At 39.4% G+C, this 15,289-nt stretch overlaps 1 protein-coding gene across 2 annotated transcripts in view; it reads right to left on the bottom strand.

Moving 5' to 3' along the window:
- LOC143340236 (protein trachealess-like) overlaps positions 1 to 15,289 on the bottom strand; it is a 167,268-nt gene that overhangs the window by 94,388 nt on the left and 57,591 nt on the right. For both annotated transcript variants that reach the window (XM_076761951.1, XM_076761952.1), the window contains exon 3: positions 12,271 to 12,318. In XM_076761951.1, the coding sequence (XP_076618066.1) occupies positions 12,271 to 12,318 (48 nt within the window). The remainder of the gene's footprint in view (positions 1 to 12,270; positions 12,319 to 15,289) is intronic.

The raw sequence follows: 15,289 nt of genomic DNA, 5'->3' as shown, positions 1-15,289 counted from the left end.
TATTTTTTTATCCCTATCTGCGTACTGTTTGAATACTGAACTATCGTAGGATTTCGATTAACAGAATTGCAAAAATATTTATAGACAATTTTTTAAATTACGTGTTAGTTAAACAAGTAAGTTTCTTTGGCGTGACGATTTAAAATTATTTCAGGCTCGGAATATGATTTATAAATTAAAGTTTCACGTTTTTTTCATCAATTTGTTTCTCATTTTACGTTGCAGAACGAACTCGATGAAGGGGCACATATTGGCTCGTGGGCTGGACTTTATGCACCGCAAAAAAGCAGTTGCATCACCTGCTTAATTCCGTTCAAACCTTCGATCCAGCTATGATAAATAGTAAACTCTCGTTGTTACAGATTATCCTACTTGTATTGTTCATAATTTTTTCACATTTTAAAACTGGGTTAAACTACGCATATAATTTTAAGTTATTGTTGTAAAACTGAGTCGATGCAAATAAACCAATATTTTTCCCCCACAAAATGAAAAAGATATTTCACTCTAATTATTCCTCCCTCTGGTAACAATTCTCGAGAAATAAAACTGTACCACTAAAACACTCGAATGGCCCAAAACGGCAAACAAATCGTTTTTCTGGTGGGGGATCGGTAAACAATATGGGTTTAAAACGTTTCTCGGTCTTGTCAATTTGCAAATTCTACAAATCCGGGGTCGTTCTCGCGACTCGGAGCCGAAAGCAAGTGTACCCGTCCGAGGCGTGCAACTTTTTGCCGGACGAAACTCAGTTTCACGACAAACAAGCACCGCGACACGGTGCATTTACAATGCTATTTTTCTCCTAAATGGAACTTCTTCTGATATCGCGATCGAGAAGTCAGCTTTGCGGCCGTTTTTCCGATCCCCATCGAGAGCGGAGCGGGCCCCGCGGACCGGAATGTCGGCCGATCCGATAAAAACCGAATCAAATATCTACCGTTCAGGCCGGACCACGTCGACTAATGAAAATACCCATTGTTGCTCCCTGGGTTTTGCGTGAAGAAATTTTGTGGCCGCAGTATCCCGGCCTCGTGCGGCATTTCACTGCCCGGGACGTATTAGGCCGAACACGTAATTACTGCGTTTCTTTCCGCGAGTTTCACCCTTCGCTGTCCCCGTGTACTTTTCCTATTTCGGCATCGGGCTGTCCGCGCTTCGAGCGACAAAAAATTCCCGCACGTCGAACGATGTGATTTTCTGCTGCCTATGGACCGGATATATTTATTTATTTTATTTTATTTAATCACTCTATAGAACGTACCAACCGTGTAAAAACCGAATATAAGTGGAGGAGATATTGCGTTTTATGCGAGCACGGTGAAAGGGCGGGGTTCACCGAATAAGGATGCTTTATAACCTTCCACGACCTAATCCTTAACTTATAATCGAACTTAAACGTAAGAGGAAAACGTTGTATTATGGGAAATGGATAGTAAAGCATTATTGAGAGTATTGCCTCCATTTACATCCTCGAGCATGTACAGTAATAATGATTTCTACAACATAAATGCTATCCAACTGGTTTTTATATAAATTGTATATTGCTTTTAACAGTAGAACTACCAAAGTGGTTAAAATGACGAAATTTCTATTAAAAATTGTGAAAAATTCGACTGAATTTTGGAAAGTTTACTTTAATTTTCTGTAAGAGAATAAATAAACAGACTACAATGTTTGTATCCTACACTGCGTTTAATAACTATGGAACCACCCTAGAATTTTTAATTTCATATACAGGGTGATCGGCCACCCCTAGGAACAATTTTAATGAGAGATTCTGGAGGCCAAAATAAAATGAAAATCAAGAATATCAACTTCTTGATTGAGGCTTTGTTAAAAAGTTATTAAAAAATTTCAAATCGTTTTGAAAAAATTATTTTTAGTTGCAGGGCTGAATTACAATCATTTTTGGTGAATACAAATACCCCTGAAATCCTGCTCACTTTCGAGAAAAAAATTCGAGAAGGTGTGAAATTTTTCGACAAAAAGAAAATATTTTAAATCGTTCTAAAAAAATTATTTTCAGTTGCAGGGGTCAATTACAATCATTTTTGGTCATTAGACATACCTTCGAAATCCTACTCACTTTTGAGAAAAAAATTCCTCACTGAAAATCTAATTTCTGGCCAGAAAAGTCTACCCGAATTTTCATGCGAATCTTTAAAACGTCATAACTTCTGAACGGATTGGATGATTTTAATGTTTAAAAAAGCAAACTACGCGTATTTTGATGGAGAATATGTACAAATCGCAAAAATATTCAAAAAGTTGGTCCTTGACCCCGCAAAATGAGAAAAACCCCATAAAACTGCTCCAATTTTCAAACAGCCATAACTGTTGCAATAGTGAATATATTTCAATGAAACTTTTTTCTGAAGTAGAGCTCATGGGTACCTACAAAAAAGTATTAGACAACTTTTCTGTGGGACATCAGACAAAATTATTAAAAATCAAAAACTAATTTTCAATTAAATTCGACAGGGGGTAGGTGCCTAAATTTTTCGGCAAAAAAAAATTTTTTCAAATCGTTCTGAAAAAATTATTTTCAGTTGCAGGAGTCAATTACAATTATTTTTGATCATTAGACATACCCTCGAAATCCTACGTATTTTCGAGAAAAAAAATTCAGTACGGGCAGAACTTTAAACGTTTATAACTTTTTAACGAAGCCTCTTTTTAACTGGTTTTCATACAAATTATATATTGCTTTCAACACTAGAACTACCAAAATGATCGATTCCTAATTTCTAATAAAAATTGTGAAAAATTTACTCGACTAGATTTTTGAAAATTCACCATAGTTTTTTTGATACAAATAAATACACCATATTTATGTAATTTGACGATAAAATATTATTTCGACCGCTCGTTTCTTATTTTTATATTAAATACAATATACATCTAGATTCCTCGAAAAGTAGTTTCTAACGACGGATTCCAATTATAATTTACTTTCGAGAGCGTTGGTCTCGCCAGATCTCGATAGTCGGTCAATTTACGCTGGCATTAGGGTCCGCGTAAATAGAAGCACGACTGATTTAATTTCCCGTAATGGCAATTGACTGTCAGCAGTCGAGGTCGTCGCCGTTCCCAACGGAGAGTTCCAGCGCTTCCTTTTTTCCGCGTTGGAAGCTGCATGGACGAGCTCGGGGATTTCCATGGCTTGAGGAATTTTCCACGTGGCTCGAAAAATCATTTTTCACGCGACACGCGCGTCGATAAATCGTGTTCGACACTGTGAAATATACGCTCGAACGCTCCTCCCGTAAATACTGACGCAACCAGAACTTGGAACGGAGCCTCGACTTCCTGAAACTGGATTTTCTCGAAACGTAACTCGCGTTGTCCATTTTATATTCAACGTGACTCGCGACATTCGTGGTTCTTAACCCCGTGGTCTTTCCTGTTTATTGTGAATTCTATCGTAGATCCTAGAGATAAACTCGTTGATGCTCAAAAACTTGTTGGGGAAACTATGAGTCTCGGAAGACTAATGCTCCTTGGGAGTTTATCTTCGTCCTTTAGTGCGATCTCTGTAAGTTCCCATCCTGTTTGGTAGGATTTTCAACGCTGGGAAAACCAGTAATTTAAATATTTAAGATCGCCAGCTCCATTAGATTGCATCTCTCATAAATCTTATATACGATGAGACACGAAGCAAAACAGGGGTCAATACACTCAAGATCGAAACTCTTATTGTACTCGATAACTGTAATCACTCGAATTAAATATAATTCTTGTAAACAACGTTTCAAAATTGTAGAGAAATACGATTGCGACCAGGGATGGTTAAAATGGGTGAAACAGGACTTAATGGACGATCGTCCTTCGACCTATCGTCTGTAGAGCTATTGACCTCCAAAGGGGCCCGGTTGGTTGAAGGCGAGGGTCGATACCGCGGTTGGAAGAACGTGAAAACAATTCGAATCGCGACCGGTGCATTCATTTCAGATCGGTTTTGGAACGGTTTCTCCCTGATCCGCATTTAAGTTAGCCTCACGTTCGGCCGCAGCACGTGATCCAGCTGCTCGAGAGGAATCCCACGTATCCGTGACGTCACTCTATCTCTGCCGCGAGCAAACCACCGTCGCCGATACCAAGCGCGAGACTTCTGTCTAGTCACTGACTTATTAGGAATTCCGCTCGAACCGCGTGCAGAAATTCGGCTGCGCCACGTGCATTCGCCGGACGCACGTTCTTATAATCTGCGAGACGTCGCCGGACTGCTTAAAACCCGGAGGCCCTTCGCCCCCGTGGACGCTCGATTGGTTCGCCAGAAACTCGCTCGATCTCGCTAATCCGAGATCCTGGAACCCTGGGTTCCATCTTTGATATCGTTAATGGCGAACATATGCTCAGAGACGCCTCTCACCCCTTTGGTCCTGAACAATATCTGTGGTACAGAGCACAACTCCACCGTGAGCTTTGTAGGAATCATTTATGGTCGAGAATTGAAGAGAATATTAATTATCACAGTTAAAATTCCAGTGGTCCAAAACCGAGTTGATTAATTCTTTTTCTTATTAGTATTAAGGAGAAGGCATTGATTATTGATAAAATTTCTTATGCTTAACTGTGATAACTATATTTTTTAATATTCTTCTGTGTTCTATATTCTTTAAGATATGGTCATTCAACTAAATCTACAGTACTGTCTACTCAGAGATTCGTAATAGTGTACACTCGTTCCTAAAAAGCTGCAAACTATCTGTCTAACACACTACAGTTTCTTGCTAATTTGTACATAGGATGTAATGCAAAATAGTCTCAAGGGAGATTGAAATTGAAAAGGAAAATATTTCTTACAACATGGAAGTAACTAAAATTCCTTTTAAAATGCCTTTCTTTCTATTAAAAAGCATGCAATTTCCTACAGTATTATGTTCGTTGGTAAACTAGAAATATGGATAATTTTATGAATTTAAAAAATCATGTCTCAAGTTTGTTTAAGTACAAGAAACCCTGATGAATGAATCCGTTCGAACGGCGACGGCGCCATTGACCAACTCATTAAGTATTAATAATTTACGTTAAATAAGTATGATCGCTTCATATCGAAAACTATTGGCTAATTTCCTCTCGAAAGGCGGCCTGTCCCCCGCAGCGTTATTTTCGAGCCACGCGGTACGTTTTTTGCCGCGAACGATCAGCGACCCGCATCATTGCTATTAATCACTACATTATCATTTAATTGATACTCTTGCGGGGACGTATAATACCAGAAAAATATGCGGAGCCCGCGAGTGGACGCGTATTCCACCGAACCCGGCGAAGGAACTTTTTAGCTCTTAAATCATGTCGGATAATAAGTCTCCGCGAGTGTCCTAACCGTACAGTGTGATAATTCACGATGATAGATATTGTAGCCGAATATTCGCATAATCCTTTCTTTATATTGGTCGATCAAGGGAAAAAGATTTGTGGGGGGGAAGCCTCGGCGCCCCGTGGCTACGCGAGTCGCTCGTTGGTAGCTCTCTAAATCTTACGCCATTTTGGCCCACATTTCGAAACATGCAATTTTTTCTCTACTCTACGGTGCAGATTCCTATTTTCGTAGGAAATTTATAGCTTCGTCAACGGGTCGATCAACGCCTCATTTTCAAGATTCTTTTTCAAAATATCGAGATGGACACGTATCTTTTAACTAACTTTAAAGTTGTCAAAACTGATGATTACATTTTTTGTTACGTTTCGCTTTATCGGAGGAAAGTTAAACAGGTTCAAAAACTGATAAAGGGAAAGAGAAAACTGTAGAAAAATAGTCAATCCACGATTGAGTAACTGTACTTGGATAAAAACAAATTTAAAAGCACTCGATTTGAAAATAAATAAATCCAGAGCATTACTCGACAAAAATAAATTGTTTCCAAAAGAAGACTATCTAAAATAATAAATATAACAAATGTCCATTGCTCGTTGGTGAATACCACCCCCAATCAACGAAAGTGTGCAGTTTTTGGTCCACAATCGTTAACCGTGTCAGATCTAGACTTCCTCCTCGCAGAGCGGATCTATAAACCGATCAGAGGCATCGAGCATATACACGTGTTTCGACTAATGCGACTAATTATCGATAGAAGAACACTGCCCTCCGAAGATACTATCGCGGGGGAAAAAAGGTTGGAAGAAACCTGGGCGAAGAAAGACGCGAAGAAGTCGGTCCGCGAGAGCACACGAGCTACAGTACTTAAGAGAGAAGAATGTTCTGGTATAGATCACCGGTGTGGAGCGTAACGCGGGATTGGTTACGGTAGGCGAGAGCGTAGAAACTCGCATTGTCGAGGTTTCATAAGACTGGGAGGAAATCGCGCGACAATAGAGGAGGCCGCCACTCGGAACAGGGTGGACGAGAAGAGGTGTTCTTGGCATAAGAAAAGTCGAGAGGAGCCGGTGGCAGGCCAGCGAGACTTGAACGAACCGGGGAAAAATCTTCCTCGTCATTGTTTCGCTCGTTTCTCTTCCTTTCAGCGTTATTTATCGGCCGGTTGAATATTCAGCCGACGGGACAAAACCGTCAGGACAATCAGGGGACATAGGTACGCGCTCCAGCGGCAGCGGAGTGCCACTTTACTGAAACGCGCGCCAACCTCGCTCGGACTACGGGTCCCCGGGACGTCGCCGTGTGGATATTGTTGGACGTTTGGATGTGGCCGCGACCGTCAACGCGAGTACAATGCCGCAAGAACGGCGGAATGCATTAATATTAATAGTGGCACCGAACGGAGTCCCCCGTAACGGTCGCGAGTCAGGTGAGCCGTTCTCTTCCATCGCCGAAACCGCCTTCGATGGCTTCTACCCAACGGACTCCTTTTTTTTCACCCCGTACGCTGGGGAAAACTCGATCTCGGGAAGGAAATTAAATGGTAACGGGCCAACTCGTGTTCGCGAGCGATGATCAGAATCGAGGGAAATTTTATTTTGATAACGGATAACATTTTATTTGCCTCGATTATTAAATATCTATTCGCTCGAAAATTTATTTGAATAAGAGTTTGATTGATTCGTTTTTTATACTTAAAATATACTTCTATGCATACGAAGGAGTCAATTTCAAAATATCGGAGATTCAAAGTAAGATCATATTTTTTGAAGTCAGTTTTTCAAAGCTACTCTGCCATTAGGAAATGTAAAATAGTCGTGTCATGCTTTCTTAACACTGGAACTACCAAAGTGGTCGAAATGACCCATTCGTAATTTCTAATGAAAATTGTGAAAAATATACTCGACTGGATTTTTGAAAATTTACTTCAATTTTAATTTTTTTGGTACAAATAAACACACTATAATGTTTGTATTATAATGATGATCTCCATTATATATAAGTAACACTTGCACGTTGCACTTCGTGCACTTCGTTCGGATCCATAGAAGAGCGATCTTCCGTACTACGATCTCTCACAGTTTCTCTGACTTTCAGTATACACTCGTCTCAGCTTTCCCCCGCAAATAAAAATCTAAACGCGTAAATCCCGGTGAACGTGAGCCATTTTTCATTTTCTAACTATGAAGGTCAACTTCCGTTTCTTTAAATATGTTTTTCACAGCCATTTCAACGACCCAACTGATCACAACCCATCAACGATACATATTGACAAAAGTACAGTAATAAAACGTTTTCAGGAAGCTCAAGCATGTTTACTAAAAAGCCTCGAATTTGAACTGAAATTTAGACCAGAGAGTTTGGATGTACTAATCAGCATATCTAGCCTAATTTAACGATATTATGATGAAGTCTCAAGTGTTTGGAGGTCGTAGAAGCGTCAATTGCGAGCATTCTTCGGGCGTAATACGTTTCTGACCCAAATTGTCGTATTTCCACGCCCGCAAAGAAACGAACCGGCCGCTTGTTAGGTTGGCAGCACAAGCAGAGGCATACTTGCCATTCGATAAGGTTGTCGCCTGGAGCATTGGTTACGCCTCCGAGGTCGCCACCCGTTGACGCCCACGTAGGTACCTTTCCTTTATCATCGCACCTTCACGGTTGCTCGTCGTTACGGCGCGTTACACGAACCTCCGCAGTTTAACAGTTAAACCAGTACCTGCCACGGACACCTTCGCCGCCGGTACGTGGGAAACGTCCAATCACTTCGTCGGGATATTTTAATTCGGACCGGAATCAGACCGATCAGTAAACCGAGCCAACTGTTACTCCTTCGACTACTGTTTCGCGGGACGAGTCGCTTCTCTACAATTTTATACAGCTTGATCCACAAATAACGTAGCCTCTTATAGCGATAATTTTTTCAAATTAATATTATACACTTAAATCAAATTTTTTTTATTTGAATATAAGTAACTCTAATAGGATTGATAATGTTCGAAAGTAAAAAAATACTATGGTTTGGGAAACTATCGATATGTTAATATAAATGATAATGGTTTCCTAAGTTATTGGTGGACTCATCGGTAATTTATTTGAAAGCGAGAAGTCTATTGGTATAGTTTTAATTGCTCATCAAAAATCAAATTTTCTTCCATATTGAATTTATTTCGTATATTTGTTAATTTTAGATGTTTCTTTGAGGGCAATTTTCATCACTCAAATACGATTATACACGATAAAAAATGTATGTGTTTTTGATGATACGCTAAAAATCGGAGACTGTTAATTAGGCGAGGTTCTTTGTTAGTTACGTTCGTATTTCCGAGAGATAACATTTTAATCTCATCGGACAGCACAGTCTTTAAACACCTGACAGCATAGTAAGCCAGTATACCTGACTAGAATGTTCGTTTTTCATCGCGACATAACTCACCTGCCTCAACTCGGTTCTATTGCATTAATTTGTAATTGTGTCATCACGCGACAGTGTCTGGCAAAGCAAGTACAACTTCGTTATCCAGCGACATAATACTCTACAAGGGCAACGTCCGTGCATCGCGTAGACTCGTCGTTATTGTTAAATAGCCAGCCTATCTTTATTACATTTTCTGTTTATAAATTAAACGATATTTGCGTAACAAATAATGTAAAATTTTAAAATTAAGACACACGTCAGGTCACACGATATCAAAATATAGAAATTTTACTAGTAAAATGAAATTTTTGCTTGTATGAAATGTAAAAGACAAAACTACAGCAGAAGAAGACCCTCCAAGGCAGACATCCCAATTTCGATTATTATTGTCTAGAGAAATCTTTTATTTAGAAAGATTATTCTAATAATTTTGGGCAAGTGATAATCTTGGTATCGCGTTGAACCAAAAAGCAGACCTTGGAGATTTTTATAAAATTATTCCAGAGATAAGAGAAACCGCGTTGTCCTTCTTGGCTATACAACAATACAGGCTGATGAATTATTGTCAACTTCAGAATGGGTTAGGACTTTCTGCAGAAATTTTAAATATATCTTCAAGGCGGCATCTTCATAACGCGAGCAAAGGTTTTGATAGTCTTGTAGGTTCAGTCCTGAAGAACGTGGCGAGATGGAGAATAAGATACAGTGTGGCAGATGCTTTGTTGAGCACCGTGGCATAGGTGCATGAGTCACGGGTTGTATTAATTAAACAAAACCGACGGCACATAATTCTTTGCTAGTCGCACACGATTGTTATTTAGTTTTTACCGAAATATCTCCTTTATGATCCCGCTATATCACGACTGTATGCACATACTCTCATATTATACTAACCATGAAACTAAGTCTAATTAAAATTTCAAATACCGAGAATACAAAAACATATCAACGTTAAATTATTATCTACTGAATGACACACTTTTCTATTTCATAATCTATCGATAGTTAAAGAATAGACACATTTTAGGAAAATTGCAAATAGATCCAAATTCTTAATACAGTATCGAAAAATGGTAGAAAAGAAATTTTTCCTATGTCTGAATAAGAATAAAATGCAAATAATTGTACGCAATAATTTTGTAACTCGTTTCTGCCAGGAATGCAAAGGACTATAATAATTTGACACTGGATACTGGTAATTTAAACGAGAAAAGAGTTTAATTTTCTCTTAAAACGAACTTGACACGAATATTAAAAATTTTCATAAAAAGGTAATTCTCTTGCACACGACGAGATACGATTCAGCCAAACATAATGAGATCTTCGCATTTCATTTTCTCATTAATTTAAATTACACGATAACCCTCACAAATATCACCCCTAGGCCTAATCTACCCCACATGCGTTTAACTTACAAAATTAGCATAGCCCCACACTCTCGACTGCCCTCTTGTACTTGAACACGACCAGAATCTATTCTTCGAAGCCTCTTTCTGAATTAAGCAACAATTCCAACTGATAAGGTGACTAACATTTCTAAAATAGTAAATCAACTAAATATAGTGTTGTTTACCCCTTTTCGTGGCATTTAGCTCGACGAAATCCGGGCCCCAAACGGTAGGCGTCGACCAGACTGATGTTAAACTGCTTCGTAACAGAGATTATAAGAATCGTGACCAACTCTTGTAGCGTACCGGTAGGAACTAAAACTCAACCACGATCGTGATTTGCTGTCCGCTAGCCTGACTCTTGATGTTTACGTTTGGGCCGACTTTCTGTTCGCGAGCCTGGCTCGTGATATTTATGTTTGGGCCAAAATCTTTGTCAGAGTCGTTAAAGTACAGGAAGGAATAAATATCATGAATATTACAACAAATTTTGACAATTTAATGAGTTAATTCCAAGAAAATAGATATGAAAACTGTATCATACTTTTCTGACATATTGGTGAAGCAGTTTCAAGAATAGTATATTGTAAATCACAAAAATGATACGACAAACTAAATATGAAAATTGTATCACACTTTTATGGCATACAAAATGAAGTAGTTTCAGGAATAAGGGGATAACTTTGCGACAGTTAACCAGGTATACTGTAAATCACCAAAATATGAAAATTGTATCACAATTTTATGGCATACAAATGAAGTACTTTCAGGAATAGGGGGATAATCTCGCGACAGTTAAGTGGGTAATAGTGTACATGGTAATGTCTCTCACCGAAACAGATGAATCTTCGCGGAGTCGGACGTTTTCGACCGGTAGGATGTGGATAGACACTCCGAAGGGTCTCCGATCGTCCTTAATTGCTGCGAGAAGGAACGAGTTCGCGCCAGGAAAGAGGAGACCGCAGGACTAAACAAAGAGTGCGAGGGCCGTGTGTGCGCAGAGCCCAGGGAGAAATAACGCAGCTCGTGAAATGGCTTAGGAAAGCTGATCTGAAGTCGGATCGGGCCACGGCGAAGGTTCGAGTCTCTCGTCGGTTGACCTCGTCGGGTAATAAGAATAAATGTGATTCTATTACGGGTTCAATTGTTACGACGGCGGATAGGCTCTCCTGGACGCCGAACGAGGGGTAGATGATCGCGGATAAGGCCAGGATGATTTCACCTGAACCTGCTGCCGGTTTTACCGTCGCGATAGCACCCGATATCGATATTCCCGACGACCTATCCGATTGTTTGAGAGATTATTCTACGGGGTCATTGTCGGAATCGCGTTCGATCATCCCTAATCAAATTTGCATCGTCGACGATCGTCTAATCGACGCGTCGTTATCGCGTTTATCGTCCAGCAATTTAAAGTCTGTGTTCTGATTTATTCGAAATTATGGGTGTAACATTGAAGAGTCGAGGGGGATGAAATTATTTGCTAAATCAAGCATTTCAAACGTTCGTGTAAATAGTAGACATCGATTCTTTTGATCGATTGGTATTGAAAGCAAAGAATACTGGTTTCCTCGGAAAAATTTCATTATTTCTTTAAACGTTGCTGCCAATACCAACCAACATTCAAAATTATTTAATATTTAATAGGAAGAGTGATCAAAGAAAAACTTTTACCAACACATTTAACAGTTCGAGAAGCTTGACAAATATTAAACAAACTTGATCGTTCATATGGTATTAAGTGGAAAATAATGACTCTCGTGTATTTTAAATGTGTTTGGAAGTAGAAACTATCCGGCACTGTATCGAATAAAAACAAATGTTCGAGTATGTTAATTTTAACTTTTGTGAATGCAACACGTGCATCTTTTTATTTACATTATTTCAAATAAACTATGAGCTTCGTAAATTACATTGATTAAAATTGCTAACATGACAGAAAGGTAGCTTTATTATCCTTTCGAGGATCCAAGGAAGGGTTTGACACTAAGTCTCCTCCAAACTATTAAAATATACAATGCAATGTATAAATAAAATACCAAGACACTCGAAGACTCGTTTGATTCGAAACACCGCCGGAACAGAGGCTGCAGAACGACTTAAGCGATACCAAAGTAACTCAACATCGTGAACGTACTCACCGTGCGTTGACGGAGGTAGGATTCCCAACGTCGTCCATGGACGGTTTCCTAGAATGAAACCACGAATGAAATTCGTTATTGTTCGCCGGCAGCTGCATAACAGCGGGATATTTATACGTGCTGTATAAATTTGGCGCTTGCCACATTCTGCTGTACATTTGCGCGTCCATCACACTTTATTTCTCAGTCCCGACTATCAAGTTCCTCGTTCATGCTTCGACGGACCTTCAAAAACCCCGTTTCATCTAGTCACGAACATCGCCCGAATCGACAAAATAATCCCCTGAATTCACAATCCAAATAGATTTTCCAAGATGCAAAAGAACCAATCTTCACACTGTCTAAAACACGGATCACGGGTTCACGGTCACCAAAAATGCAACAAAAATCATTTTAACCGTCGATTTGACATTTATAGTTAAATTTCCCGGTTCGAGGAAGTCGTGGAGCGTCCATGGGCACGTGGTCGAGGAACGACTCGATTCGAGTACGGTTATTTCGAGAGGCACAGCCCCCGCGACGGATGAAGAAGGTCAGAAAGGGAGGAAGAGGAGGACGCGAGTGAGCTCGCGACTTTTGACAGGCGCAACACGCACGCGGTCTGAGGGCGTGTGCATAAGTGTCATCGAGTGAAGGCGCGTGTCGTCCTCATGCTCGACCTAGCCACCCCCGTCAAATATCATCCCCACCAGGCGACGATGCTCGCTGCGCGCGCCCCTCGAGCCGAGTTTCGCGCGGCACGCTTCCTAGGGGCGGTCGAACCCCTCGAGCACCGGTTTCACGGGCTCCGGAGATCACGCGTTCTTAATTGTGAGTAACGCAGCTCTCGTGGTTTTCGAGAAAAGAGGGTTGCTTTCGGGGTGGAACACTGGGTCACTGGCTATTCTTCACGATTGCGATTTTGTTCGAATATTTTCTATCGATCATCGGTTGGGAGAAGAGAGGGCTGTTTTAAAAATTATACGAGTACCAGTGAAACCACTTTTTTAATTAGTAAATAGACCCAGATAGAAAGGTAATAGTCAAGGTTGTTTTACCGATAGAATATTAGGACAACTGATATATTTAAGAATTCCATCTCTAAAACAACCCTCTTTTCTTCGTATCCATGATACCTACTTTCAAAGTTGTTTGCAAATGAATTCTATGCAATTTAGAAGTATCACAAGTACCTTTAATTCATCGAAACTTTAAATAGGAAAGACTGGTAACAAAAATAGAATGTCGAGGAAACTTACGTATTGCAGTTTTTCGTTAGATTTTGTAAGTTTGAAAGAAAAGTAGGCTGTTTTGGAGAAAGAGCATCAGTGTCTGGCAGATAGACTGAGGCTTACGCGTAAATTTTATGTGCAACTACTTTGTAACTATGAAAGTTGAATTGAAAGTTGAGATTTCCGTATACCCATAGATAGAGTAACTGATTCGTAACTTAGAGATAGTCTTCAGGACGTCGAAGAAAAGAGAGTCGTTTTAGGGATACAGCGCTTGAGCAACTGATTGATCATAGATACAGCAGGAATGTTGTGTATTAAAATTTAAGAGTGCTGATAAATACGAATAATTTCGTATTCAAATATTTTGTACCACTTGTAGTTTAGATAAAAAGAGTGTGACTATTATAAAATGTAATTTGTAAATAACTTTGTAACTAGCTCCAGTGGTTGAGAAAAGGGGTCGTTTGAACATTGAAACGATCGATGATTAAAAAGTTTAAGAATAATGGGACATTGAAGTCTACTTTGAGCAATAATTCTTTTGATGTCACGTTGAATACAGGGAAAATATGTCGTGAACAGTTAGGAAAGAGTTCGACGCTATTTATTTTTACGAGAGGGGTTAAGACCACTCTAACCACTCACGCTTTAAACGCGAACTATAAGGGTGCTCTAGGAAGAGTGCTTTTATGAATGAATGATAAGATACCTAATATTTAACGAATTAAAATCGTAACATTTATTCTGCATTTCGAAAGTTCAAAAAACTCTTTTGTAACGAAGAATGCAATTTTCATATCAGCCTTTAATATTTAATAATAACAGAAAATACAGTCTGAAGGCAAAATTTCATCTGTATTTTGTGTGTACCAAAAATAATGTAAACATTGAATTAGAAATTACTAACAATTATTAAATGAGAACTTTCAGTATTATCCAACCTTACGGTGTAAGATTAATTTTCTAGCGTTACAATTTTTAAAAAATATACACAAACGTTAGTATGCAAGAGATATGCACGAAATATTCAAATACGTTGCTGGGAGCATAACGGAAGGAAAAAGTTTCCGCGTGAAACGCCTGCGATCATGGTCTTTTGATCACGGAACGCAAAAAGTCGGCACTCCATCTTCATTTGCCTGAGATCAGAAGGGCCACGATGGTAATAAAACGACCTATCTCGATGGTGGATTGTGTATCTGTGTCTATGGCGTTGTCCCTCTTTCAACCCGAAAGTCCCACTCGACGTCGAAGGGTGATCATCGATTAAAATCGAATTGGATTATATTCTTACAGCATATTGACATTGGCAAATTTATACAAACTGCACCACCGGGCGAGATACTTTTATCGTTTCTAGCTTTACGATAAAAGATTACTAAACGAATTCAGTAATATTTAAAATGTACTCTTTGAGAGGGCAATACTTATATATTCATTTCACAACAGTTTCTTTATTTTTTAACTGTACGAACCGACCAGTTACGACTTAGAAATGTTGTTAATTAATCTTACTTTTATTAGTCTGAAAATGCTCTTTTCGTGTGGAAAGCTTTCATGGGACCAATAAAGAACCGCGGATAAATCCCATTAGCAAACGACCGATACTTTTCCTACGAAAGAAAAAGTGAAGCGTAGCCTGGTTACACTAGATTTTGTAACGCCTTAATCGGTAACTAGTCCGGTTAGTAGGCATCTAAAGAGCAGTTGAGACCTAACCGCTTTGGCTTCCTTTTACGAAGACGTTTCCTATACTGTGCGATTACAACACGATGATGCTCATTGCCACCGACGTGCTTGTGGCA

Source organism: Colletes latitarsis, chromosome 3 (assembly GCF_051014445.1).
Source record: "Colletes latitarsis isolate SP2378_abdomen chromosome 3, iyColLati1, whole genome shotgun sequence".
NCBI classification, from domain to species: Eukaryota; Metazoa; Arthropoda; class Insecta; order Hymenoptera; family Colletidae; genus Colletes; species Colletes latitarsis.
This window is presented reverse-complemented; position numbering and strand designations above follow the sequence as displayed.